This window comes from Rhineura floridana, chromosome 20, assembly GCF_030035675.1.
Source record: "Rhineura floridana isolate rRhiFlo1 chromosome 20, rRhiFlo1.hap2, whole genome shotgun sequence".
Lineage (NCBI taxonomy): Eukaryota > Metazoa > Chordata > Lepidosauria > Squamata > Rhineuridae > Rhineura > Rhineura floridana.
The window spans coordinates 14409125-14436372 of NC_084499.1; the positions used below are offsets into that span (position 1 = coordinate 14409125).

Below are 27248 nucleotides of genomic sequence, written 5' to 3' on the forward strand. Positions count from 1 at the left end.
GAAGAGAGATACCCTTACGTTATCAAATTAGGGTATTATCCTGTGAAAGGTAAGTCCTAATCATTCCAATGGGGCAGGTAAAGCACTGCAGTGTCATTACACACTGTTCTTAGGTGGGGCTCTTAGTGAGCTCCCAGCCAAGGTTCTCATCAGTCTATCCTGGGTTTGCTTCGGCTACTTCTAGACTAATAATTAGACTCCAAGTTGTGCATCCTTAAACCCTTCCACGGAAATCAATGGGGCTTAGAAGTGTTTAACTTGGGGGCTGTGCCCTTAATTACCCTGCATTTCTCAGTATGATATGCAAGAAGAGTCAGCGCTTAAATAAAGCATGTTTATATGCAGTGTGGCATATGAACATAGCCATGCTTCTGTGGTGTGCAGGTGCAAAGCATATGTATAGACATTTAAACAGTCTTCTTATCTCTGACAACTCTTATGAGAATGGAATGGAAGGAAAGTCTTTGCACAGATTGAAGGGAGAAATGGCAATGCTGTTGAAAATAAGCTCTCTTAATTAGCAAGAGGAAAACAAAAGTTGAAGGTAAGAATTAACACCATAGTTGAGGGACACAGACCAACCACCTAATTGTACCTGTAGACACAGCTGCGACTTCTGGGAGAATTCCGAATTGGTACCCGCCAGTTGGGCCCCAGCGTGGCGTACAACCGACCCCTGTTTATAAATTTACATGTAAGTTCTTTTCTTATAGTACAGAAACTGTGGTAACATCTGACAAAACAAAACATACAAGGTAACATGGGACACACATACTGTATTTGATGGTCTCAATAACTGAGAGGTATGTTTCATGAAGGGTTGAATGCCCAGTAAATAATGCTAATTTTAAACACCTATGAACAAAACAAGTAATAGTGAGCAAAAGAACATGGGGCAAGAATTGGGTGTTTGAAAGGAACGAAGATCTTTGTGATGCTGCTTCTGTCTCACTGACTTCTGAGTTTTATAGATGTTCTGAATGGGAATAAGAGAGCTTTGAGGAAAGCAACGTTTGTCCAATCATATCACAATGCAGAACTGAGAAGAATCTTTAGAAATAAAATCATTAAGGCACTATCAGAAGAATAGCACTAAATGTTCAGAACCTGTTTGAAGAGCCAGAAATTGACTGTGGAACATATGAGGCAGTAATGAACCAGGGCAGGATATGTTTTCAGCACTACTGAATAAAATTAGCAAGCTCCAAAATATCTAAGATTGAGGAGGAGATCAGATGTGGTTGCTCTTAAGTGGGCTAAAGTCTTGGGACCTCTTTGTGAGAACATTATTACTACTGGGACCATTGGTTGAATTGTTATTTCATGTAATGCTCTGGTGTAATGTAATGGTCTTCCCGCAAAAGGACAGGGTTTGAAGAACAGATGAAGCAATCTATTTGGGAGGACAGACTTATTCTATGAGCCCTGAAGCTTAGCCCTGTGCCTCCCACCTCCAACTTAGTTATTGCGGTAAAAACTTTGACTGCTTAACTAAAGCTTGGAAATGAAATTGTACATGTTAGATTAGGTGAATGAGGTATGTCGCTTTTCAGGAACAAAACAGGATACTTTGAAGTTTGAATTCAAGAGGTATGCTGTCATCATGACTGATCAAATGGCTTCCACGATCTTCATACAGTTGTACACCTAAGATCCAGTGGCAGAACCTGCTCTAATTTCCTTTTGACTGATACAGCATACTTGGTGTGAGATATCATCGTACAAGGGTATTCCAATTATTCTGCTAATATGCACCAAAAAAGCAGGGAATCCTGTTTTCCCTGTTAAAGGTAGGGGCATTCTTCATCCTTTAGAACCTTAAGGACACTTAGGGTGGGGCTCCAGAGAAAGAACACACTTTAAGACCCTAAAACCCTCTGAAGAACTCTTCAGCCAAATGCCACATCTGGTAAAGCAAAAGGATCAATTTTACAATATCAGTAACAAAGACATAAATGTAAGTTTAAGCAGCACAAAATGTAGGACACGCATGCAGACATTCACACAGTGAATATTTGGAGCAACTTGAGCTGACATCCAATCTCATTTTAAACCTCACAATGGCTGTTTTTATGGCATTTTTTTTAACCATTACTCTCCATTACCTGATTAATTACTTAAAAGTAGCAATGAAAGATTATTTATGTAATTGAAACCTGGAAGTTAATTGTAATGATGACATAAATTGCAATGCAACTACCATCTTATACCATCAATTCAAGGTCACCATTCATTGGCAAAGAGGACACTCACCTTTCAAGCCCTGAAGAAGGTTCCTCACTAAATTCTGAGCTTTCACTGCTTCCTACAAAACAAAATGACACAGACAGGTCAAGAAAAAGTAGATGCTGAAATAGTCCACGCCACTTAGGAAACTTCCAGAGTACAGAAGCCAGACTTAAGCGTCCAGAGTAAAAAGCAAAATAAGAAATTGCTCCCGTGCATCCTAGGGGAGATGTTACCCTGACCAATGTTAGTATTGCAGGTTTTTTTGCTGTATATAATACTTTCGTTCTTCAGTTTTTATTATCTGCACATTGTAAATAGTACCTTCTGGTTACCGCTGCTATGTCAGTGTTTGAACATAATCATACCAGCCAAAGACAAAGGGTAGACAACAAAGGGATGACTGATTTTCCTTTAATCAAGGCACAAAACAGATAACATGAAGCAGGTGACAGTTTGGTGCCACAAATCAGTTTGATGCCCTATTTCTACTCGTGCTCTCAATTATTCAACCAGAGTTTTTAAAACTAATCATTCCCCATTACGTTTACTCAAAGGCAATTTAAAGCTGCAAGGATAACAATTACATCCATTTTCCTTCCTCAGCTTGGTGGTTTGGATTTTATTTTGTTCAGGAGCTCAGTAAAGCAGCCGCTACTACAGAGACAGATGATGCCCAACTCCCAGAAAGCTAAATTACCCTCCAGTTTGGTTTCACCACAAGAGAACTGTGTAACACGACAATGACCTGTGATGGCTGATCAGGTGATATATGATGATGGCACTTCCCCACATTCAGGTTATTAAGTGATAAGCACCGTGCATCATGCATCCAATGAAGCAGGTTCTTGCAAATGGAAGCTCATGCCACAGTACACCAGCCTCTAAATCAGAGTTTCTCTCAACCTTTAAATCAGAGGAGCTTGTCTTTTTGGGTGCTACAGGACTACTCTAGTAAAATTTATACTGGCATGGTGTTGGCCATTAAGCTCCTCTCAAAATAGCGGTTTCTTTCCTAACGCTTGATAATACTTTTATCAGCAGCTGAAGTTAAGCTTCATGCTAAGTTTTGCAAAATACCTTTCCAGTTCCTATAAAGATGATTCCTACAAGTAGCTTGTGCTCTCCTGACTTCTAAATGGTGCTCTTCATAGCAAGAAAACATCAAACTTACTTGAAATTTCAGTAACATTTCATTTTACAAACGTGCTGACACAACTCACAGAAAAAGAACAATATGACTGAGCACTCCTTATGCCCTAACTGCCACATTCTCCTAAGTTACTTCTTAGTAGGACAGAGACAAGCCACAGAGAAGGTCAGTCGTGTGGTTTCTAGGCAAGCAAAAAGTGAATCTTTGCTACGTTTACAGCATTTCTTTCTATCCAAATGATCAATTATTCTTCGTCCTAAACCTAATTTTTATTTTCCTGATTCTGCATTTCTATGTGCTGCTCTGAGCTTCATATACTCTTACATTTGAACCATTGAATACTTACCTATAGAAATACCATTGGTGAAAACAGAGTTTAATGTGTGGTTTCTGACAGGACTGTGGGACTCTAGCACACTGTCATCCAGCAGGTGGCGTGGTTTCTCTGTTGGGAACGTTGCGCTTTTACTTTCAACTACACTGAACTGACACATCATACTGGAAAATTGGAAAAGGGGGAAAAAAAGCAAAACGTTCTTATGTAATCTGATAATATCCATTCACTCCCTGTTTTTTTCCACACGGACATCATCTCACTGTATGATGATGTATTCATGTCGGCAAGTCCTTAAGTGGAAGGTAGCTAAATGGGACCTTTCACAGGCTCCTCTCTGAAATAGGCTGCCTGATGACCTACATAAGAAGTGGGTTCGAGCAGCCTGTGCCATTAAACTGCTATTGCTTTAATAAAGATGGGGACTTGGGAGTTTTTAAGTTCTCCCGCTGTTGTTTCTACAAATGTTGCTTTGCCCTCCGTGGCGCAGAGTGGTAAGCGGCGGAAACGCAGGCAGAGCTCTGCTCACGGCCGAACGGAAGGAGGAAGTCGAATCTCCGGTGAAAGGGGTCGAGGTCCACTCAGCCTTCCATCCACCCGTGGTCGATAAAATGAGTACCCGGCATAGGCTGGGGGGTAAAGAAAGGCCAGGGAGGGAACTGGCAATCCCACCCCATATATACGGTCTGCCTAGTAAATGTCGCAAGACGTCACCCTAAGAGTCGGAAACGACTCGCACTATAAGTGCGGGGACACCTTTCCCTTTCCCTTTAGAGTGCTGCAGACCATGAGATTCAATAGTCCTGAATGCCTATCCAAGCGAATTCAGTGACATGATGCTGGGCAAGTAATAAGTCTTTTGTCTACCTTAATCCAACAATTTCTAACACTAAGTAGAAAGCAGGATCTGAAAAAGGTGATGCCTCCCATTGTGTTGAAATTTCCCAAATCTTTCAGTCCAACTTATTTCAGCAAGCCTAAGTTAGGCAGAGGCACAATTTTCTTTGCCTGTAAATGGGCACTAAACAAAAATGGAGGTTTCGTCCGATGATAACCGGACAAACCTCTGATACCCACAGAGGTTGGGGGTAAGAATGGCACTAGAATCTTATCTGAAAAGGCAGAAACTGCAGCACTTACAAGATCAGACAAGGAGGTTCTGAGGTAGGAATGAATGTCACTCCTGTGAGACTAGAAAAGGGGAGTGGGATCACTGAGAAGAATATTCCTGCTTTCAATGAGTTTTCAGTTGCTAAGTTAAGTTTTAATGATGCCTGAACAAACTGTAAGATCTGATGCACCCACTTGTTTCCCAGGCTGTGACTCTTCCTGTGTCGTGGTACAGGAGGAGTGGGCAGGCTGGCTGCCACCGAGGCATCAGGACAGGTTGGTCTCCTGCTGAACCTCACAGCTGCTGACACCTCTGACGGACCTACAAAATAGACATCGATTAATGCTAAACTGAAGCTGAGGAGACATTGCTAAGGGTTGGCTGCTTTGTTCCTGGAAGAGCTAAACGGTCCTGTAGAGACAGATGGAAATTACGTGCAGGAGGGAGGAAGGAAGAAAGGAAGGTGGCAACTGCTTAAAGAGGATTGTTACTCATCTCAAATGGCAGGTGCCTTCCCAAACACTGCTTGCCTACTGGAGTTACACCCATCCATTCCTACTAAGGCTCTATTCAATTAAACAAAAATAGTAATTGGTCTCAAAACTATTCTTGCACAGCACTTTGATGACAAAGGCCCCCACACATTTTTTTTTCTGGCTATTCTATGACAGGCTTGCCAAAAGCCTAACATGCAGAGCCAGAACAATACTTCGGGTGTAATCTTCAATGTCTAACAAAAACATATGCTTCGAGTTTGGTTTGCAACCCTACTCGCCTGTAAACAGTTTGTTAGTATTGAATTGTAGCATGAGTATCTAAGGGAAACACACTGATGTTTCATGTAAATCAGAGCCAGACAGATGTCAACTCTGGAGCTTTGAGAAGGTCTTGGTGCCAACAAGCTACACATTTTTAGTTAGTACATACGCTAGGCAATAGAGATGGAACAGAGTTAGCAAATTCTTCAGTGGTTTCCTCAGATTGGCTGCATCCAATTTTCTCTCTCTGTGAAAGGTGGCTGGAGAATTGCTACCATATGGACAAGATTGTCTCAGCTGAGACAACAGCACCTATAGCAATAATGTCCAAAGAATGGAGAATTGAGCTCCCACATCTTTTTGGCACTTCAGCTTCTCTGCTGAAAAGCTCCACAAAAGGACTGCTTGCTATAAGAGATTTGGGATGTGAAAAAAAGCTACTTCCAACCCACAATGAGGTTTCTTTTTGGGATTGTTTGCCTGGGGGGAAGGAGGGTAAGGATTACTTCAAGTGTGATGACTATCCTGCAGGGAAAACACACCTATATAAGAAAAAGATCACATGCACTTATACCACTAGGTTTACACATGCTAAGTAGATGGGATTGGTTGTGGCTTCCCAAAGCCTTCACATGCACGCAAACAAAGTTTTTTTTTTTTAAAAAAATAGGTTGCCATCTGGTGAAAGTAGAATATTAGACCAGATCTTGGGCTTATATCCCATGCCCAGTCCAGCCTAGAGTTACAGAAACATAGAAGGAAGGCATGGGTTTCTAGTAGAAACACTTTTCATTTTTTTCATGTCTCCAAGTCCTAGACTTTAGCTGTGCCACTTGTTGAAGGCAAACGAAGCAAACCTTCACATCTATAGGATTTATATTTAGCACGGAATATAAGCAGAAGAATAAAGGACCTGTTTTGGAAGGAAGGATGCCACACTAGCTTTCGGATCTAGGGGTAGGGGGAGAGGGAATAAAACCTTCCGGGCATTTCTCATGTTTTATAGGGCCTTTGTCTGTCAATCGCACACAAATGCACATGACTGAAGGAGCTTTTTGCATGTCTGCTCTGCTGTATCAAGTGGTTAAGATGATTAGCACTCAAGGAGGATGAGGAACTTTTGCATTATGTAGCTTCTGAGAAGACCTTATATTAAAAGGTCAAGAACATTAAAAAAAAATGCCACTCTGCTGATTTCTTGTCCAGGGGTGTAACCAGAACCACACACTAGAAGCTGTTATAGGAGAAAATGCTTTTTTGGACAGTGTTTTGTTTTGCTTTTTGCAAACTTTTGTGTACTAACTGCTTCTTCTCAAATTGCCATCAGTCCAGTCCTCCCCTTCTGAGAATGAATCAGCCACAAGCAAACCAAAGATCCTTGTGCAATAGATGCCGCTGGAGGTTCTACTTCATTCTTGCCAGTCTTCATGATTTGACTGAGGCAGTGTGCCAGTTAAGAGAGCTGTTGCGTTGCCCTAAAAGCCTAACAGGGGCTCCAATATAAAATGGAGAGACCTGAATACGATGAGTGCTGGGATCACATTTTGTAATAATAGGATTTGGTTTCTGTTAACCTTCACCTGGATTCTACTAATTATACTTTAACAAAGGAGAACATCTCCTCAACCAAAGCCTGAGAAGAGAGCTCAAGTTGATCCCTCTCTCTTACATAAGATGGATGAGTACATATCTGAATGTGTTCTTTATAGCATCTCCTGTGCATAAACAGACGTGAAAGACTGAAAGAGACTGTCAGGAGCTACTGTGATCTAGGGTCTATGTTACCAGTCTGTCTCCACATGAAATGCAGACCACTTGACAGTTATGTTGCTAATTTTCTACAAATGAAGGCAGTGGTCAGGTCAGCTCCCCCTTTTTTTATTCCATGAACACAAAGAAAAATAAAATAAAAAAGTTAAATGTTTGAGTGCTACATTGATTCCATACAATTTGGAATAGATAAAATGAAAACAATCCAAAGCAAGACAAAAACAAATGTAGAAAGCCGCTTACCCTTATTGACACCAATACATGACTGAAAGCGATACCGGTTCCACAACAGTGTCTTGAGGCCAGTACCTGGTAACTAACGTCGGCTAGTTATCCCTGCATGCAACCCCAACATAGCATTTTGTTTTGGTGCAGCAATCCATACACTCCATCTTACACCTTGAATTGATGGCAGTAGGCAGAGGGATGGAGGAGAACACAGCTGTACACGGACAAGCGCAGCCCACAACTGCATTATTCAAAGCAACACAACTCAGACAATATAAACACAGCTTCCAGTGGCACCTACATCAAATCTCTTAGGTTTTCAGTGTAGATCAGCCGTTGACTAAACCAACGGAAAGTCAATGTTGACTCAAAGTAAACAACTAGTTGCACTGTCAAATCCTTTCTATTGTGTAAGGAATTGGACAGTATAATTTGTTGCTTTACTCATAATCCCACTGAAACATTTTGGTTCTCCTTCCTTGTTAATAAAAAACAATTTTTCTGCAGTCCTTTATGGGATATTATCCCTGTTTTGGGTTGACCAAAATCTGTTGCTCAATCACAGCAGTAGATTTCTCAGTTGAGAAATAAACTAATTTAGTGCATTGTGTAATCTCTGTATTCACAGTCATCTGTAGCTCCTTTTTGGAGTACAGCAAATAACTGGTCTTATTTACAGAGCTTCAGCCTCTAAATACATATGAGATTGGCTCATTCCCAATAAATGATATCATCGGCTACTAAATACCTCTGCTGCTTATTAGTTCACCCACCCTACCCAGTTCTAATGCATACCATTACTATTAACGTTCCTATACGTCCAATGAAAAAAATGGCATCTAGCATGATTTTCCAATCACTTGGCATAGAGACAAGCAAGCTTGGCTTTCATTAATCTCCACATCATTGTCAAGATGATACAGACATGCTCACAGAAATGATGTTTAGAAGGTGTTACAACAGTATTACAAGTATTCATATTGGAGAACTTTAAAAAAGGCCCAGCAGAAGCTGATGAAGACTGTTTGGAAAGATGTGGCAGGAACATTCGGAAAAGTTGACCACGTAGCTTAATATCCCAAAGGATCTCACTGTTTTTTTCCTTTGCATAATTTTTCCATGAATAATCATTCAAGTGCTATAAACGAATTGTAACTTATGCAATCCTTTATTGGAACATTAAGCCTCTGGAGTGAAAGGTTTTAATTCAATCAGTTTTGTCTTATTAAAACAAACAGGAGCTAAAAGATCTCATGCTGATAAAACAACTGAAAGGGGAGGTACAGATCTCATAGGTGGGTCTGAGTAATAAGCAGGACATATTTTAGGAAGGCTTTTTGAGGGGTTGGTACATAAAAATGTTATTGATACTATATTGGGGAATGGTCTAGATAGCCTGTGTGAAATTTGGTTAGATATTTACCTACTTAATTGCTAATATAACCAGAACTCTGGGCCTGGTTAAGAACTAAACACAAAACATAAACTTAAGAAAATCAGATAAGGAATCTGTCAAACAATAAAAAAATCTACGTATATTGTAAAAAGGGTTAAGCCTTTAGCTCTGGTAATTGCAAAATAATAGTTTTCTTTGTTTCAGTGTATTGTTAAATGCCCGGTAAAGTCTGTGATCATAGCTGACCTGGTGAGGCCGCTCACCGAAATATTGTAAAAAACAAACCAAATATATGAACCGTGGACAGTAAAAGAACACAGAACAATAGCAGACAGTAGAGAAGGTTGTCATGGGAGGCCTTCCCTACACTATCCGGGTTACTGAGCGAATGCAAATTGCCTAGACACCTCAGAGAGGAGGTCCTTCCCGCCCTTTGGCCTAGGCACCCCTGCAGGATGGGACTGTATGCTCCACTCCTCTCTGACCAGGACACTCCTTGGTAAGGCCAACTTTCCGTTCTTGGTCAGTGGGGTAGTGGAGCATACAGGAATGGGATATACCAAAGCAGTGAATCTAACATCCCTTGGGGGGGGGGATGCAGGCCTAGGCCACTACTCTTTGAAGAACCCTCCTGCCAAAGGCTGCGTAAGGGGAGGCGAACTTATTTACCTTATAGTTCCTGATGAAGGTGGATGGATGTGCCCATATAGCTGCCTTGCAGATTTCTTCCAGCAGTGTCTCCCTGTGGAGTGCAGCCGTGGCAGCGGGCGCTCTGATTGAATGAGCAGCAATGCCCTGTGGTGGGGTTCTGGCTTTAGTCTGATACACCAGGGTCCCTGACCCACCTGCTAATGGTAGAACTGGACACCTTCCGTCCCTGAGCCCCCTTCTTGAACGAAACAAACAAAGACTCTGTCTTATGGAAGGGGTTGGTCCAGTCAAAGTATATTTTGAAAATGTGCTTGACATCTAGCTTGTGCCATATCTTTTCCTTGGCTGTGACGTTGTTGGTCTGGATCAACACGTGGGCCTGTGGTAGAATGGATAGGAACTGCTGGAGTGCCAGCCTGGTCGCCCTGAGTTCCAGCCAGTTGATTAACTGTTTTCTTTCCAGTCCGTGCCATTTCCCCTGTGCGAAGTGGGTCAGGCATGTATCCCTCCATCCTGCAAGGCTTGCATCTGTGGTTGTGACTGTGGCTGAGTGATTCCTGAGTGCAAGCTCCTTCCGCAAATTGGTCTGATGACTCCACCACAACAGAGAGTTCCTCACCTCTCTGGTTACTAACACAGAACCTATCCACCGCTGTTTGATCTTGTCCTGATAAGGCAGCAAAAGCCATTGTAACACCCGGGAGTGGAAACGTGCCCAGGGATTGAGTCAATGGCTGCTATCATGGAGCCTTGTAGCTTGGCTAAGTCCCTCAGGAGGATCTGGTTGCTGCGGAGACAAGTGAGAAGCTGACCCTGAATCTCGGATATCCTGTCCGCTAACAGGAATAAATTGGCCTGCACTGTGTCTGTCACCACCCCCAGATGTTGTAGACGTTGCATCAGTAGCAGATGGCTTTTGGCCTTGTTGATGACGAAGTCATGGGCTTCTAAGCAGGTGATGGTAATCGCCATGCCCTGGCTTGCCCCCTGAAGTGATGGCGCTCGGACTAGAAGGTCCTTCAGATAGGGGTACGTTATAATAATACTGGTAATATATCACTGCCATTGTTAAGCCCTGTGTGGATTATTCACCAGCAGCAGTAATTTGTAATGGGTCTAATTACTGGGGCATTGACATTAATTTTAATTTGATTATTTACACGTATGAACCATCTCTCATCCTGTAAGATCCCAGTGCACCAAACATATATAATAAAAATAAAATTCATCTAAACATGAAAAGCACATTAAATCAGTAAATCAGTTCAAAACAATTCAGCAGCAGCATCTAAAATGGCCATATTCATTCACTGATCTCCCCTCACCCCCGTGCTTATGTGAAAAGATGTGCCTTAAGCTGTTGTCTAAAACAATGAAGACAGTCTTATCTCCACAGGGAGCATAGTCAAGAAGCAGTAACATATACAGGTGAACGGCACTGATGTGTTGCTCATCTTCCTGCAAGGAAGAATGCCCACAATTCATACATATTTTCTTTGCAATCTTACTACTCTGTTAGGGGTAATTACAACACCCCCCTCCTCAAACTGACTCCTCCTCAGGTGTAAACAAAGCCAATGAAGAATGTACATCACTAGTCCTGTATATGGGGTCTGAGAGTGGTTTGCGCTTTGCTTGCTTACAGTTTCTCTGCTTCCAACACTTCCTGCACCTCTGACGTAGGAAAAGCCCTGCTGCTTCAGGCCATCTAATACAGCATCTGGTTTCCCACAGTGGCCAACCAGATGCCTCAAGGCAGGCCGCAAGCTGGACGTGGAGGAAGCAGCAGCTGGCAAGTGAACTAGGAAGCTTTTGCTTCACAAGCAGAAATCTGAAAAGTGTGACACTTCTCAAATCCTTAATTTAAAATAAAAAATAAATAAAAACCTACCGTTTAAAAAACTGGATGACTTTTTGAAAATAAAAAATCAAGCTAGTTCATTATAAATTCCCAAAGAGATAAATCATCATTAGCTTACAGAAGGCATTTCCTTCCCAGTGTCAATACCCTTCATGGTTTTGCTCTCATAGGAAAATTTACTTTGTCCAAGGAAAAAATGGCAAAAAGGAGCACAGTTTGTTATTTTGCCTGACTTTAAATATATCATCCTAAACATGTTATCCTAACTTCATCTCTTAAGGTCCTAACAAACATCAGGAAGTGCCTCACTGTTCATACAAGCGTACATTTAGTTGGCCAACTACTAGATGAGTATTGCAATTCATTTGTCACATTCGTTTAAAAGAAAAGAGGATGGTGCCATTTATCTTTAAAGGCTACTTCTTCCGTTTGGTCGCAATTGAGCTTCGGCATGACAGCAGTACCTGGATGGGGTGGGAATGTCAACCATTTCCCCCTTTCCAGACTACCCACCTACGCTGGGCTGTGGGCTAGGCTACAAGCAGAGTGCGCCAGCTGCAGAGGAAAGGGAGCCGTTGCTATTTTAGGCAAGGTGAGATGGATTTTCTTGTCCATGCTAGCAGCAACACCACTAACCATGGACACAATTCACTGGACAATGGCACAATGGATGTTCTGACCAGTGTGCCTCGCACTACCTAGTACGTGGAGCAAGGGAACGGGAAGCATCTTCCTCCTGCATTCATGTCACCCGTAGTAACCATAGTGGTGGCCCTGCTGCTATAAAGTGCAAGGATGACAATAGGACCACACTTTGAAGTTCTCCCTCTACTATCCAGACTGTAAAGTTAAAGGTCTGCCAGGAATTACATAGAAAAGAGGTGCTATATACAGCCTAGCACTTGTGTGGGTGTGTCTCACTTCTCTATTTACTATACAACATTCACATTCATGTTTGTTAATTGCATGTATGAATATAAATTGTGAAGAATTTTGAACCATCACCTAAAAAGCAGGAATGTGAAAACAGTCAACTTTTTTAAAAAATAAAGGGGGAAAAAGTCTGTTGACCCAGGAATGCAGGGACACATCTAAGGAATCTATTCTTTTCCCTCTAGCTATCTAGACAGTTTCATGTGGGCAAATAGCTCTGTGTAATTAGCTTAGCAGAGAGCCAGTGTGGTGTAGTGGTTAAGGTGTTTGACTATGACCTGGGAGACTAGGGTTCGTATCCCCACATAGCCACGAAGCTGACTGGGTGACCTTGGGCCTGTCACTGCCTCTCAGCCTCATGAAAACCTATTCATAGGGCCACCATAAGTCAGAATCGACTTGAAGGCAGTGCGTTTAAATTTACAATTAGCTTAGGACACTGAATGCTCTTATTGTTTCCCCAAATTAGCAGAGACAATGTGAGCAGCAATTGCCTTATGCTCTACAAAGAAGCTCTGTCCCTGGTCCATCCAGCTTTTTCATCTACAGCTTTTCCCAACCTTTGGATCTCCCATCAACCCCAGCCAGCATGGCCAATGGTCAGGAATGATGGGAATTGTAGTCCAGCAACACCTGGAGACCCAAAGGTTGGGAAAAGCTGGATATGATACTGTTTAAAATATCAATCTGTAACAGGGATATGACACAGAGAATCACAAAAAAGGACACAAGCAAGGTTCAGTTGGCAGGGCCTAATTGCTGCTAGCCCCCCTTTTAAAAGGATGTATGAAATGAAATGAATCTTTATTACTCCATGGCCTGAGACTGATCCTGTATCTTTAGGAGGAGAGAAAGTCAGCCAAGTGCAGGTGTTCTTGCAACTCTGTAATGGGAAAAACCACAAGGTGGAATTCTCCCTTCTCCCTGTACAACTTTTAAAGATACAGAAGACCTCTTGGAGGCCGGGCCTGGCAACCAAGAGGTCTTCTGTATCTTTAAAAGTTGTGCATGGGGAAGGGAGAATTCCACCTTGTGGTTTTTCCCATTACAGAGTTGCATTAGGGCATTAAGCAGGCCAAATAAAATTTCTCACTAAATTTGTGAGCAGATAAATAATATTCCAAAACCCAAGACACAGAGAAGTAAATCAAATGGGTTTTTGGCATCTGTGAGGATTAGGAAACTATGCTGAAATACAAAGGGCAACATGTTTATATTGTTGTCAGTTGAGGTGGCCGGGGTAGGGAGAGGCTTACAATGGAAGTTATCTTACTCTCTTTTTAATGACTACCAGAAATAAATCTATCAGAAGCATGAGGCCAAAATGAAGGACATGCAAGAGAATTAGGCACTTTTGGCTTGCAGTAAATGATTGGCTACTCAGACATCCAGAACAAAGCTATTTACCAGTTACCAAGGCGACATCTAACACAAACGGCATAACTAAATGTCAGACTAATTGTTTACGTGGAAAATGATGTTTTCCTTTGAATCCAAAATGAAGGAAGTTCCATCCAGGTTACGTCACCAGTGTGGTATCCTGACTGGCCAAAGGCGTACAAATATCTTTGTGTCTTGTTCTTTTTTTCCAGATTCCCCCCCCTTTTTAACTCTTACTTAGCATGTACTCTGGATCCAACAAAATGTGTTCATTGCAAGCTCCTTCCAGGGTCAGACAAACTGAGCATGACTGGGCCAATTTCCACCTCATTACAGTAATGTAATTCCTCTGACTTAAGGGAGTTCCCTTCTGCATTCACAGTGGGGTAATGGAAGCGAGAATTCTCTTGTCGGGAAGTATTATGGGGCCTCAACAGTGATGCGGTTTCACAGGAGTTTAGCCTGAAGAAATCCAAGAAACAAAAAGATCTATTTATGGCTGGAGCACTGCCTGCAGCCTTGCAAAGAACAGAACCTGCTTGGTCTAGCCCTTCCCCTCCCAAATAAACACTCTATGTATTGATAGGAGAAAATGGTCAATCTCTCCACGATTCTCTCCAGAGATGGTCTTGGAAGTTCACAGATCAAACACTGCGCAGACCTAACAAACAACAGTCCAAACTAAAGAATGATTCACAGATAATGCTTTACCTAGAGTGAAATAATCACGATGCAAGGAGGGGGAGAAAGAGTGTGTACATTTTTTTTAGTGTGGTATGGATGTTTATTTTAATCACAAGGATGTGGATTATGAAGCTGATGCTGACGCTGGCTTCCTGACCCATGTTTTTGCACCTAAATAAATATTTTAAAAATGTAGCTCGTGAAACAGTTTTAACTTCATCTTTGAGATTATTTCTGTGTAAGAAAGCAATATGTGTGAAGCCATATATGTATTACCTCCACTAATATTTCTGTTTTCATAAAATGATACTGATTGTATTTAAATACACCAAGCAAAATCACAAAGTCATTTTGCATCCGATCAGTGTACATTGCTGAGGAACATGGAAAGCTGCTGGAATTTTAATGGTGAAGGTTTAGCAGTGAGGACAATTCTTTAACACTCTTCTGTATTTAAGGGCTATTAGATGCTGGGAACCTACACAATTTCTGCTCTGTATTATGTTAAAACATTCTCTGGGAACAATTATTGAAGCGCATGTTCCAAAACAATCCGTCTGCTGGCTGTGGTGTTCATGTTGGACACCTTTTAGTCTACGTTATAGGAACACAAATGGCTTTTTTAAATCATAGGCACTTGATTGGAAAATGTGAACAGTTGAAATATTTTAAATGATGTCCAGATAGATATTCTTTCCCAGCTCTCAAGTTTCTGTGGCAGAACTAAAGAACTTAAAATGCCTGCAAGAGAGTTCTGTAACTTCTAGAAACTTAGGTAGTTGCTATAACCCTGCATTGGAAAGCCACTTACTACACATAAATGGTAGTATGGGGCTAGCTTTACTCTATTAATAGCATTTAGAATTTAGCATGAAACGTGACAGCAGAAACAGAGTACCAACCACCAGTATAAAAGCACTCTGTTATTAGAAGTATTTTATCCCTTGTCCACCATTTGGTCTTATTACTGGAAAGCTGGCTGGCAAACAGGCAGATACCAAGCCAAAAATGCTGAAGAATAAAGCTATTTTCATTTCGCTTCATGCAGTCACAGGACACTTTGCAAGAAAACCATGTTTCAATGTAAGGATCTTTAGTGGGGTGGGAGCAGGTTTGTACTAAGGATGGTTACCAGGGTAGGAACAGAGTCCTTAATTCCACAGTCATCAGACAACCAACCTACAGACCTCATAACAGATAAGGAATCAAAGACACTGCCACGCACCTTAATGGATTATAGTAACTAAATTCATTAGCACAACAGAAGACCTCTATAGGTGACCTCAACTCGCACATTTTATTATGTCTGTAAAATATAGCAGATTATAATGTGGGAAAACATTTTAAAGTCATAATTACTTGGACTGCTTTAGAGGAAGATTCTATGAAATTCCCAATCACCTATAGAGGGTCTGAAAAGTTTTAACTCACACTCATATAAATGAAAGTTGCACAAAAGTTTAGACATGCAGTTTGCTCGTGGGAAAGTCCCAGTGTAATGCATAGGACTTACTCCCAGGTACGTTTGTATAGGGCTGCCACCTTTGAACTTGCTGAGACATTCTTCTAAATAAATATGTATAGAATAATGCTGTTAAGAGTTATAAATTAGAAATGAACAGGATCAAAAGCTCATTGAGCCCAACATCAAGATGTGAGGCAGAATCATCTCAGGTCAACCAAACTGAAACAGAACAGTTTGCTGGAAGCACAAATCGGGTACTCAACAGAAGAGTTCTTAAAGAGTAAACTCTCAATAACTAGCTAATAACAAAATTAAGTCACCCTTCACAGACTTTCTTTGCAAATTTGCATGACCCAAGACAATGGGCTTATCTACATGGGAACATTTCTTTGCAGCAAATACATTGCTTTTACCTTCATTATTAATTTGCATAGTCTGCAGTTCCTGCTCAATAGTAGTTGCCAATAGGTTTTCCCCATTCACACAAGTAGGCGTTCCTCTGGGAAGGATTAGTCTTGCTGTTTCCTTGTGGCCTTGCCTTCTAATTATATATTTCCACTCCCTCTGGTTGCTAGAGCATGCTCAGTCTATTCTACCAGCTGTAGTAGGTTCCTTTTTAAAAAACCTGGAAGTGCAAATATCTGTGTTTTCCCTGCCTATGGTTGGCAGGATACAGCTGAAATACAAATCTTTGTTTCAGCAGTGTTATGCTTTTGCGCACAAATTAGGGGGAAAAGATGTTCATAGGGTTTCTGTGGTAAGCGCTACTCAAAGGTGGCTTACCATTGTCTTCCTCTGAGGCTGAGAGGCAGTGACTGACCCAAGGTCACCCAATGATCCCCACAGCCGTGTGGGGATGCAAACCATGGGCTCCCATGTTGTAGCCCAACACTGGCTCTCATTGAGAACATACATTTTAATGAATACTGAACTAATCAGGAATGTCCTCCAGCCCCATCTAGCAAATAAAGGCACCATTTGCAGCAACATAAAAAAGGCCAGCAGAACAGAGGAGATCAGCCGGAAGTTGCTTGTCAGCCCACAGGAAACAAAATGAAAGAAGGGAGGAGTGGGCATGAAGAGGGGAATGACTGACACACCCACCTAAAAACAATGAAGCAAAGATGCCTACATGGAGGAGGGAAGCAAAGCTGACACATATTTTTCTCCCCTTTATTAGTGGAATGGATTAGTATGGATTTACGGAGGGTGGGTGGAACTGTGTAATAGCTTCTGTTTGCTGGTAATGTCATGGGAACATGCAAATTTAAAGGAGATATAAGTAGCACCAAACACACAGTAAACCACTGTGTAGATGAGCCCAATGTTTCACTAAAAGGTCTCTCTTGTTGACCTCTCTTTGCTTCTTTTCCTTTGTGGTCTCTCCCTACCGCATGGTGACCAGTCATATTTTCTTCAGTTTGTGGTAATAATCTCCCATTGTAGCCTCCAGCAAGCTAGTGCCTCTCTCCCCTGCAGCCTTCATTTTTCCAAACTGATGAGTCTATAGGCTCTCAAAGCAGTCCTGATTGGCACTCACACTATTAATTAGTCGATACTCAATCTGCCAAACTACTTTCAATTTAGTGCCAGATATTTAGGCTGTGTGCCAATCTAGTCTTTTCTTAGCTTTGTGAATGCCCCTTCAATATAATGAGCAAGAATACAGAAAACAGTTTTCATAATAAGGTAGCCCCTGGTGGACTGGAGGAACCGCTGCAAGTGGGAGGCCTTCTCTAAGCTGAAAACAGTCACACTTAGTAGAAATGGGACTTTTTCTGAGTAACTCTCTCCACTGAACATGTACTAACTGCTGTCTTTTGGAGGACTGAAACTTGGCTGACCCTGGGCAGAATTTCACAGAGACTGCAAAAGCCAACATGCTTGATGTAAAAGGGACATACTGACCATACCACGTTGCAAATCTAGAATCCAAAGAATGAAGGCAATAAAGAAACCTGTGAGAAAACAAACGTTTTCCCCTCTCCCCTCATTTTTGGTTGTAATTGAGATAAGCCTCATGGCACATGAACTAGAGGAAAGTTATGAACAGCTACAAATAGGGATTTCTAACAGAAATATCTTGGAACACCTTAACAAAAAGTGTCGGCTCAGGTTGCAATTATAAAATGTATGACCACACTGAAGACTTTGTTGCTGGGCAACAGCTGAATCTTTTCTGTTTAATTAGCTGTTCTCAGTATGACACTGCACAAGCAACGCTACTTAAACAACTTGCTTCAGGAATGTATTTAATCTTCCTATATGTTCAGTCCTCATTCAGTTTAACAACATTTTTATAGTCGTATAAATGCTGGTCATTTAGTGGGCACTAAAACACACACAGGAGAACCAGTATGGTGTTGTGGTTAAGGTGTTGAACTGCGACCTGAGAGACCAGGGTTCGAATCCCCACACAGCCACAAAGCTCACAGGGTGACCTTGGGCCAGTCACTGCCTCTCAGCCTCAGAGGAAGGCAATGGTAACCCTCCCCCCCGAATACCGCTTACCATGAAAACCCTATTCATATGGTTGCCATAAGTCGGAATCCACTTGAAGGCAGTCCATTTCATTTCAAAGCACACACACATATGAAAAGCCAAAGACATTCCTTGTCTTACTGGCAGCAGATTAGAGCTTTCCAGCTGGATAAGAACCATCAGTCAGTTGTGAGCCTGTCAAAACTGCATGCTACAGTCAGTCTCAGATGGAAAATCTAATGGGAGAACGGAGCTATAGGAGCATTTTCAAAGGCCACTGTGGGCAGCATTCATCTAAACAGGTCAATATAGAGGAGAGGAGAGGACCCAACCCAAGCACAACAGGTGATACTGAAAGGTTATGATGACAAAATGATAAAGCTCAAACTGTTGCACTCCATGCGCAAGGGGAGTTAGATCAGGGAGAGGAGTCAGATGAGGACGAGGCCCCTGGGGGCGTTGAAGGAGGAGGGGACTCTGCCAGCCCACAGACTTCCTTGGCCAGCACCCCGATCGAGGCGGGTCCCGCCCTGCCTGCAAGCTCCCCGCCTGAACTGTTGGGAAGCGACACTTCACGTGCGCCAACTCTACCAGCGCAGGAATCCCCACCCGGCACTTCAAACACTTCCTCACCAACCAGCTTCCCGCTCCCTGAGGTCATGCCATCACCTAGTGAAGCCCCGGCTGTCAGATAGGCCGTCGGAGGCTCACCCCACGCGAGAAGAGAGACTTTCAGAGGGTGGAACTCCAGAGGAACCATCGTTTACATGCAAAGACCTTCCCTACTTAAGCAGGTGCCCACCCAGGCTCTAGTGCTGAGTCACTGACCTCCCCTCCTCTCAGGGGAAAATGACAGTATTGATGGTGGTGGATGCTTTTACTAAAATGGCTCATTTCATTCCGTGCTCGAGTCTTCCAAACGCATGAGAGACGGCTCAACTGCATGTGCAGAATGTTTACTGTTTGCACGGTCTTCCAGACAGTTTAGTTTCGGGTCAGGGCCCTCAATTTACGGCTTGGTTTTGGCGCGCTTTGTGGCAGATCCTGCAGAGTGAACGGAGACTGTTGTCATCTCATCACCCACAAACGGACGGTCAGACTGAGAGAGTGAATGCCACGTTGGAACAATATCTCTGTTGTTATGTCAACTACCAGCAAGACAACTGGGTGTCTTTTTTGCCCTTAGCAGAATTCGCTTACAACAATTCAGTGCACACTACCATGCAACAGACCCCGTTCTTTGCCAACCTGGGATACCACCCTTGAGCTTTTGCCGCCCCACATATCAGTCCCATCATTCCGGCAGCCGAGGACTTTGTGCAAGAGCTCCAGGCGATGCAGCAGTTGTTGAAGGAACAGTTAGAGAGGGCGAAGGTGGACTATAAGAGAGCTACAGATCAACATCAACAGGAGGAGCCTGAAATCCGTGTGGGAGACAGGGTGTGGCTGTCCACGTGTTATCTGCCTACACGGGTGTGATACCATAAACTGGAAGACAGAAAGGTGGGTCCCTTTGAAGTTGAGGCTCAGATCAGTCCAGTGGCTTTTCATCTGAGGTTGCCTCCTTCCCTCAAGATACATCCAGTGTTTCATTGCCCCCTGCTTACCCTGGAGCATCCTCCTGATCCCCACAGGATACCAGAGGTGCCTCCGCCCTCCATAGCTGTGAATGGACAAGAGGAATATGAAGTGGAGCAGATTTTGGACTCGCGGAAGTGCCAAGGGTGGGTTCAATACTTGATCCACTGGGAGGGGTATGATCAGACGGAACGTTTGTGGGAATCAGTTGACATCCATGTGCTGGATTTGGTGAGAGAGTTCCATGACGCCTATCTGGACAAGCCCAAGCCCAGGGGATGGAGGGAGATGGAGCATGGAGGGAGGGACAATGTTGCACCCCATGCGCAAGGGGAGTCAGATGAGAACAAGGCCCCTGGGGGTGTTGAAGGAGGGGGCGACTCTGCCAGCCAGCAGACTTCCTCAGCCAGCACCCCCATCGAGGCAGGTCCTGTTCTGCCCGCAAGCTCCCCACCTGAACCATTGGGAAGGGACCCTTCACGCGCACCAACCCCACCCGTGCAGAAATCCCCGCCCCGCACTTCAAATGCTTCGCTGCCAACCAGCTTCCCGTTCCAAGGTTGCACCGTCACCTAGCGAAGCCCCGCTGTGAGATAGGCCATGGGCGGCTCGCCCCCCCTCACCCCACACGAGGAGACTTTCAGAGGCTGGAATTCTGGAGGAGCCGTTATTTACATGCAAATATCTTCCCTACTTAAGCAGGTGTCCACCCAGGCTCTAGTGGAGTCAACTCTCCCCACACACTGCAGAGACTGTTGAGGTAGGCTAGTTAGGGAAAACAGTGAGTCAGAGTAGACAGGTTTATGAAGTGCACCGCTTTGGATGTAACCATCACACTAATAAAACGAGAATTAGACCAAACCTCGCCTCCATCTCATGTCTCGGACTCTGGGCAGAACACAAACAGTAGAAACCCTTCTTCAGGAGGAACTCAGGTTCATTCAGTTCTGTGACATGCTATCTCCTAAACTGATGTACAAAGAAACCTTCATCCTGTCTCAAAAGGCTTTTGATTATACAGACCGCTAACGATTCTGCATACAACAATGCCAAAGGATTCTAAAAAATAGCACAGTTAGCCACACTATATGTTATATCAGGGTTCCTGGTTTGGCGCTTTTTCTTTTTGTAAAAACAACTGCAGAGCCCTCCGTTGGGGATTAGGTCTGTGGTGTGTGTGGGAGGAGAGATCTAACCCTTTCCCTTGCTGCTGCTGCAGCCTGATCCACATCTCCCCCCAGAGCGCCTATTAGCTACACAGGGGGAAACTTACAGGCTTAAATGTATAGTGTGTGTGGGGGGGGCAGGAGCTTTCTTGGTGGCAAATTACCATAATATTAACCCCTGTGGTCCTCCAAATGTTGTTGGACTCTAGCTCCCATCATTCTGGACAATTGGCCATGCTGACTGAGCCTGATGGGAGATGCAGGCAGGCCTGGACGGCCATCCCTGTTAGTTTCCTATAGCGTGAGTGTGTGTATACAACCTTCCTAACTAAGTATAACATTTGGTGCATCTGACAAAGTTGGCTTTAGTCCATGAAAACGTGTGCCACAATGGCCCGATGTGCATGTCATGACAAAGCTAATGATCTACATAGCCATGAATTAGGGTCTATTTCACTCCCAACAAATTATGATCCCTAGTTTGGTCATAATAATAGGCCATGGATTGTGTCTTCTTTCCTGCATGTCCTAGCAGTGAGAAGACAAACAAGAAAGAAAGGTGCATTAACAGTAAGCTATTGTTTACGATGGAACAGGCCAATATATCTTTAAGGTGCAACAAGGGTTTTCAAGCATAATATCGGCGATTTACCACTGTATTGCTGATGTAATTGTGACAATCGGAAAGTAGCCCTGGATAGTACAGAAAAAGCAAAGGAAAAAGTGTCAACCAGAGGCAGACACATTTTGTAAATTCAATTATTTCTTCTTGCAAAGAAGTATGTTCAGATGGTTTCCATTAAGGGTATAGCACTGTGGGGAGGAGAGCCTGGCTGGGAGTCCAGAGTCCGTGAGTTCAAATCCCTGCTCGTGTCTCCTGGGTGTCAAGGGCCAGCTAAAGATCACCCCACAGGGAGTGGCTCAGGGGTTACGTGCCCTGCCACTTGTGCAGCCGTGGGCAAGCTGCATAGTCCCAAAGAGCCCAGTTGCCCCCCAGCTGGCAGTTGCAGGCAAGGAAGGGGCCGGCTTGTGCAGCGGTGGCAAGCTGAGCAGGCCCTAGCCAGCTGGGGAGGACTAGCTTTGGAGGGAGGCAATGGTCAACCCCCTCTGAATAGCCCCTAGCATGAAATCCCTATTCATAGGGTCGCCATAAGTCGGGATCGACTTGAAGGCAGCCCATTTCCATTTTCACAAGTCAAAACCATACAGAAGCCCCTCTAAGCATCAAGTGAAATCCTTCCCCATATCTTGCATGGACACTTCAAGGCAACTACTGGCTCTTGTCAATATGGCAACACACAAACCTGGCACATCAATGACAGTTTAGAACAGAAACTGCCTTCAGGATAATGGCTGCTGTATCAGTTTGCATGTCCTTATTTGTTTAGTCTGGTCTAGAGACATGTTTATACTACCTCTCATGTTCCAAAATGAACATCTGAATGAGGAATGCTGTGCACATCACATTCCTCTTTTTCACACGTATCATAGAAACAGGATACAGTACAGTTAATTTGGCCACTTCAGCCAACTGGCAATTATAGGTAGCTGGGTATCACTGACGCAAGAATACGAATGGAAGCTCAGGAGGAAGCACTGAAAGTGAAGTCAGCAACAATGCAGAAAATGATTTTTTCAATTCCCTGCTCATTATAAATGCTAGATTTAAACCACGGCCGGGGTGGGTGGGTTATGTCAGAAAGTCTCACGGATAACAGCCTGAGAGGGAGAGAGTTAATATATGTGTATCACCATCTTATCAACTCCCAGGCTGCACAGCACCTTCATTTGGCCCTCATGCATTTTCCCCGCTGTGAGTGGATAGCTGGGATACATCCATTCAAAATTAAACTTTTCTTTTGCCACATCCCCTGGCTGCAAAGGCGACTTACTCTGGGGCAGAATGAATAGTTCCATAGACTGTAATGGAACTAACAAATTTCAGCAAAATTAGCCACGTGCCTTTTACAGAGCAAACAGGCAAATGCACCTACAGCTTTGATTTGTCTTTGCAAAGCTGACTATTCCCATCAACCGAAGAGGCTTCGCCTCCACAGGATGGGCAGTCTTCAAAGGCTTAAGAAGAGGACTTTGCATAAACCACGACCCTGAAGCTAACAGTGAAGATGAAGAATAACTAGATAGCACTTGATTTTTAAATTGAAAGGGCCTGGGTGACTGCCTAGAAACCACACCTTTTAATCTAGATGTCAGCAGTGGGAGGCAACTCACGGCGGAAAAGTTGTCTGAGATCAGAAGCCAATTAGCTATCTTACTTTGAGAACAACACTGTCCACCTCCAAAGTTGCAAGATTTTGGACCTCCAGCCATAATCATGCTTTTGAGTGTGAAAAGCGCTGCACATATTTTAGTAATCCTTACAACAACCTTATAAGGTAGGTCATCATTTCACAGTACTGCGGGGGGGGGGGGAGAAGGAGATCATATTTTGCCTATCTGGAGAGTTTGTGGCTGAGGCAAAATTAGAACCAGATGCCTGATGGCTCATGGCCACTACCATACTCACTTTCGTAAGAATAGTTCTTGAACATGCTGGATTTTCAGTGATTAGTGACTGGGAATGTTCTGGTGAAATGTGACCAGTCATTGTAAACTAGATTATAGTGTTATGTCTCCCCCAAAGATGTTATCTATGGTGTCTTGAAATATATTTCTCCTGCATCTCTCTCTCATGAGCAATTTCATGTAGCATGGTAGGCATTTTGTACAATTATCCTGAGAAGTTTATTAGAGGAAACTGAAGGTGTCTTCCACTGTATTCTCTATGCCATGCACTACAAGTAACATATGAGCAACACTTCTTTGAGTCTACCGATTGCATTTTATCCATAGCACACCCTATGGACATAGACGCTTGACCAGAAGATACATAATGTACAATTCAATCCAAGAAACCATGGAAATACTCATGACGGGATGCCATCAACCCTACTACAGATGCAAAATACTTCAGGAGAGGATACTGTGACAGCATGCCCTAACACATATCAGGCATAGGTAACATTACCTAAATATGTATCAATCAATATTGCTGGTATTTACTTAAGTTTACAGATGGTATGATCAATGGTATGGACACTTGCACATCAGCATGGTGACAGTTATGCTGCATGATATATCAGTTTAACAACTTTTTTTTATACTAGAACCATCTAGATGGGGGGAGGAGAAAGAATTTAAATATAGCACTGATGGAGGCATGTTAACGGAGAGATCTTTTATGTCTTGGTAGAGGCCGATTAAAAGGGAAATGCATGCATCAAACCCCAAGTGCATCAAACTGTTGTAGTTCAGGGAGTATTTATTTCTATCCCACCGTTATGCTTCTTTACACGACAGCCATTTTCTTTTTTTAAAAAAAAATCTCTTGTGAAAACCAGTGGGGTCCACAGAGGAAATAAGTCTGAAAAAGAGGCTCTGAATCAATACCACCCAGGAGGACTGGTCTCTGGCAGGCTCCAGTGTGGTGACGGAGGCTGGTGAGGAGGTAGGCTTGGCTAGCTAATCTGGCACCTGTGCCCAACAGTTCTGGCCAAGCCCACAGACTTAGAAACACTTTCATTTTAGCATGTGTGTGTGAGGGAGAGGGAGAGAGACAGAAACTGGATTAAAGACCTGGCTTAAATTTATCAAACGTCACAAAAGGATATTTAGAGTCAAGAAAAGCCAAACCTTTGAACATGTTATTCTGACAACCTAGTCTTGATAGCTAATCTGGCACGGTTCAGAAGTTTGCTCCGCTTCTTTTAACCACTTCAGATTGAACTGTATGTATTCTACAGCAATAAAGACTGAAGACCAAAACAGCACGAAAAGCCCACAGGGCGTGGGGAGAGGAAATACCCCCCATATATATTTAAAAAACACCTTTATATAAAAATACAAGATTCAAAAATACAAAATTTATATTATAGAGATGCCATGCCCTCTAGATAGATTAGAAGCTCTTGTTTTATATTTGCTATGGAAGACTGCTGCTGTTCCTCCTACTGTAAATATTCTATATATGCCCATCTGTTTTGCATGTCTGCTATACTTAGACTGTGTTGAGTGGCATGGGGGTGGTTTGGCCCCAGTTCACTCGTTTATGTTCTCTGGAGCTATTTGTACCGAAGGCATTGTTTGGGGCTGTACCAACTCTCTACTTGTTGCACAGTGAGGTAAGGATTGCATGGGCTGATCTATGGAGATGCTGATGAATGGTCTTCACTTGCAACAAGACTGCGTTGCCTTTGGCCCCTTCTGTTTGGCAGGGAGGTTATGTAATGGCACATCAAGCAACTGTTATCCCACGCTTTTTAGTACATTTTCCTGTCACTTTCCTTACTGCAAAAACCAATTTTTTTATGTGGGTGGGGAAACTAGCTCATTGCACAAGAGCACCAAATCCACTTTAATTGCACAATCTGAATTTGCTGTTATGTATTTGAATCTCCCCCACAAGATAGCAGCAATCTGGGAGTGCCCTTATTTTCATAAGGCCAAACAAACAAGCATATCTTGTAAAACCAGGATTGGTTTAATATGCCCTCTCCCCACAATATTAATTTTCTAGTTTCAGGTTAGAGATAAATACACTTTTACTGAGCAGACTACTAAGAATGTGTTCCTCAAAATCCCTCTAGTTTCTGCAAGCAAGGGATTAAATTTGAAATAAGAACTGCTGTTCACTGGATATTATTTCCCCAAGCGGACTGCCCATCCACGAATGTAGAATTTGTCATTTGCCAAAGATAAGTTGTATTAACCCCTCCCCTGACCCATGAAGGCAGTCAGGTTAAGACAGTTAAAGGGCAAACTCTGATTCCTCTTATGGTAGCTAAACACTGAGAACTTTGATCAAAGGCTGTTACAAATAAATTAATGTCTTATTATGACTATAAACCTGATTCACTATCTTTAACATCTAACATAACATCTGTCCTGCATCTCATGGAGGAGATAACTGTGTAGTGAGTGTTATTTTAAATTGAAGGCCAGTGTTTTCAATGAAATGACATTTTGTCATGAAATGACTATACATTGTAAAGCTTACTGCCTGCAACTCCACTGATGGCATTGCCAAAGCAATTATGGTTTCTAAACCTCTCCCAGCGCAAAACACAAAATGATCTGTTCCAAATTTCCAATGATTTCCCAACATACTTTTCGATTTGCAAATAGAGGTTTGTGGTGCATGCAAGTCTAGTTGTAATGAAAGCTAAATAGCCATTTAAGTTCCAGGTACACAATCTTAACATTTGTAAAATGAATGAAGACAACTTTGTAGATTTTGTATATATTTTGTAGCAAATGTTGAAAATGCAAATAGCATTTGTAATGCCAAGCACTAGCTGATGAACATTCAAAATTATGGAAACACATTAGTGAATGCAAATGATCACTGTATGCTGACAGAGAAATGTTGTGAATGTTCTGAAAGGTCAGAAATACACTAGCACAAATTCCCTAAGGTTGCAATCCTCAATGCTCTTACAAGGGAATAAACCAAACTGAAAACAATGGGATTTAGTTCCAAGTAACCATGTATATGATTGCATTGTAAATGACAGTCAGCGTTCGCTTGGAAATGTCTAAGAAGTGGGGAAACTGAAATCTATTTTCAGGCATTCACAAAATTTATCAGGCACTGTTAAGCACCTACATGGGGATGCCATCAATCACTAAATTATGAATACTGATTGTGTGTGTGTGTTTGAGAGAGAGAGAGAGAGAGAGAACATGCTTCTCATCAGGGATCAGATTATCTACCTACCTACGTGTATCTTATGCAATAACCGCTCTTCCCAACTGTCCTTGATTTAAGATAAAACTGATGCAGTAAGACCTGCTGAAAACTGCAGCCCGGCAGAATAGCTTCGAAAGCTATGAAATGCCCCAGTCATTCACTACGTCTCCATGGACATGTGGAATCTGACCCTTCATTATACATTAGAAATAGTTTCTTCAACGTCTGAGACTTGTTTTCCAAAGCAAAACAAACAAATCTAGGTGTGGGTCACAACCACATGTAGACATCAGGGTGCCTATGCAAAAAGGAATCACCAGGGTG

General features: G+C 42.8%; 1 protein-coding gene across 7 annotated transcripts in view; it reads right to left on the bottom strand.

The window, feature by feature from the left end:
• The window catches only part of RALGPS1 (Ral GEF with PH domain and SH3 binding motif 1), a 226143-nt gene that overhangs the window by 13983 nt on the left and 184912 nt on the right, over positions 1-27248 (bottom strand). For 3 of the 7 annotated variants that reach the window (XM_061603531.1, XM_061603530.1, XM_061603532.1), the window contains 4 exons: positions 5019-5145; positions 3726-3877; positions 2254-2305; positions 596-676 (listed from right to left, as the gene is read on the bottom strand). In XM_061603531.1, the coding sequence (XP_061459515.1) occupies positions 596-676; positions 2254-2305; positions 3726-3877; positions 5019-5145 (412 nt within the window). The remainder of the gene's footprint in view (positions 1-595; positions 677-2253; positions 2306-3725; positions 3878-5018; positions 5146-27248) is intronic. The other 4 variants (XM_061603533.1, XM_061603534.1, XM_061603535.1 and 1 more) reach the window with 3 other exon arrangements.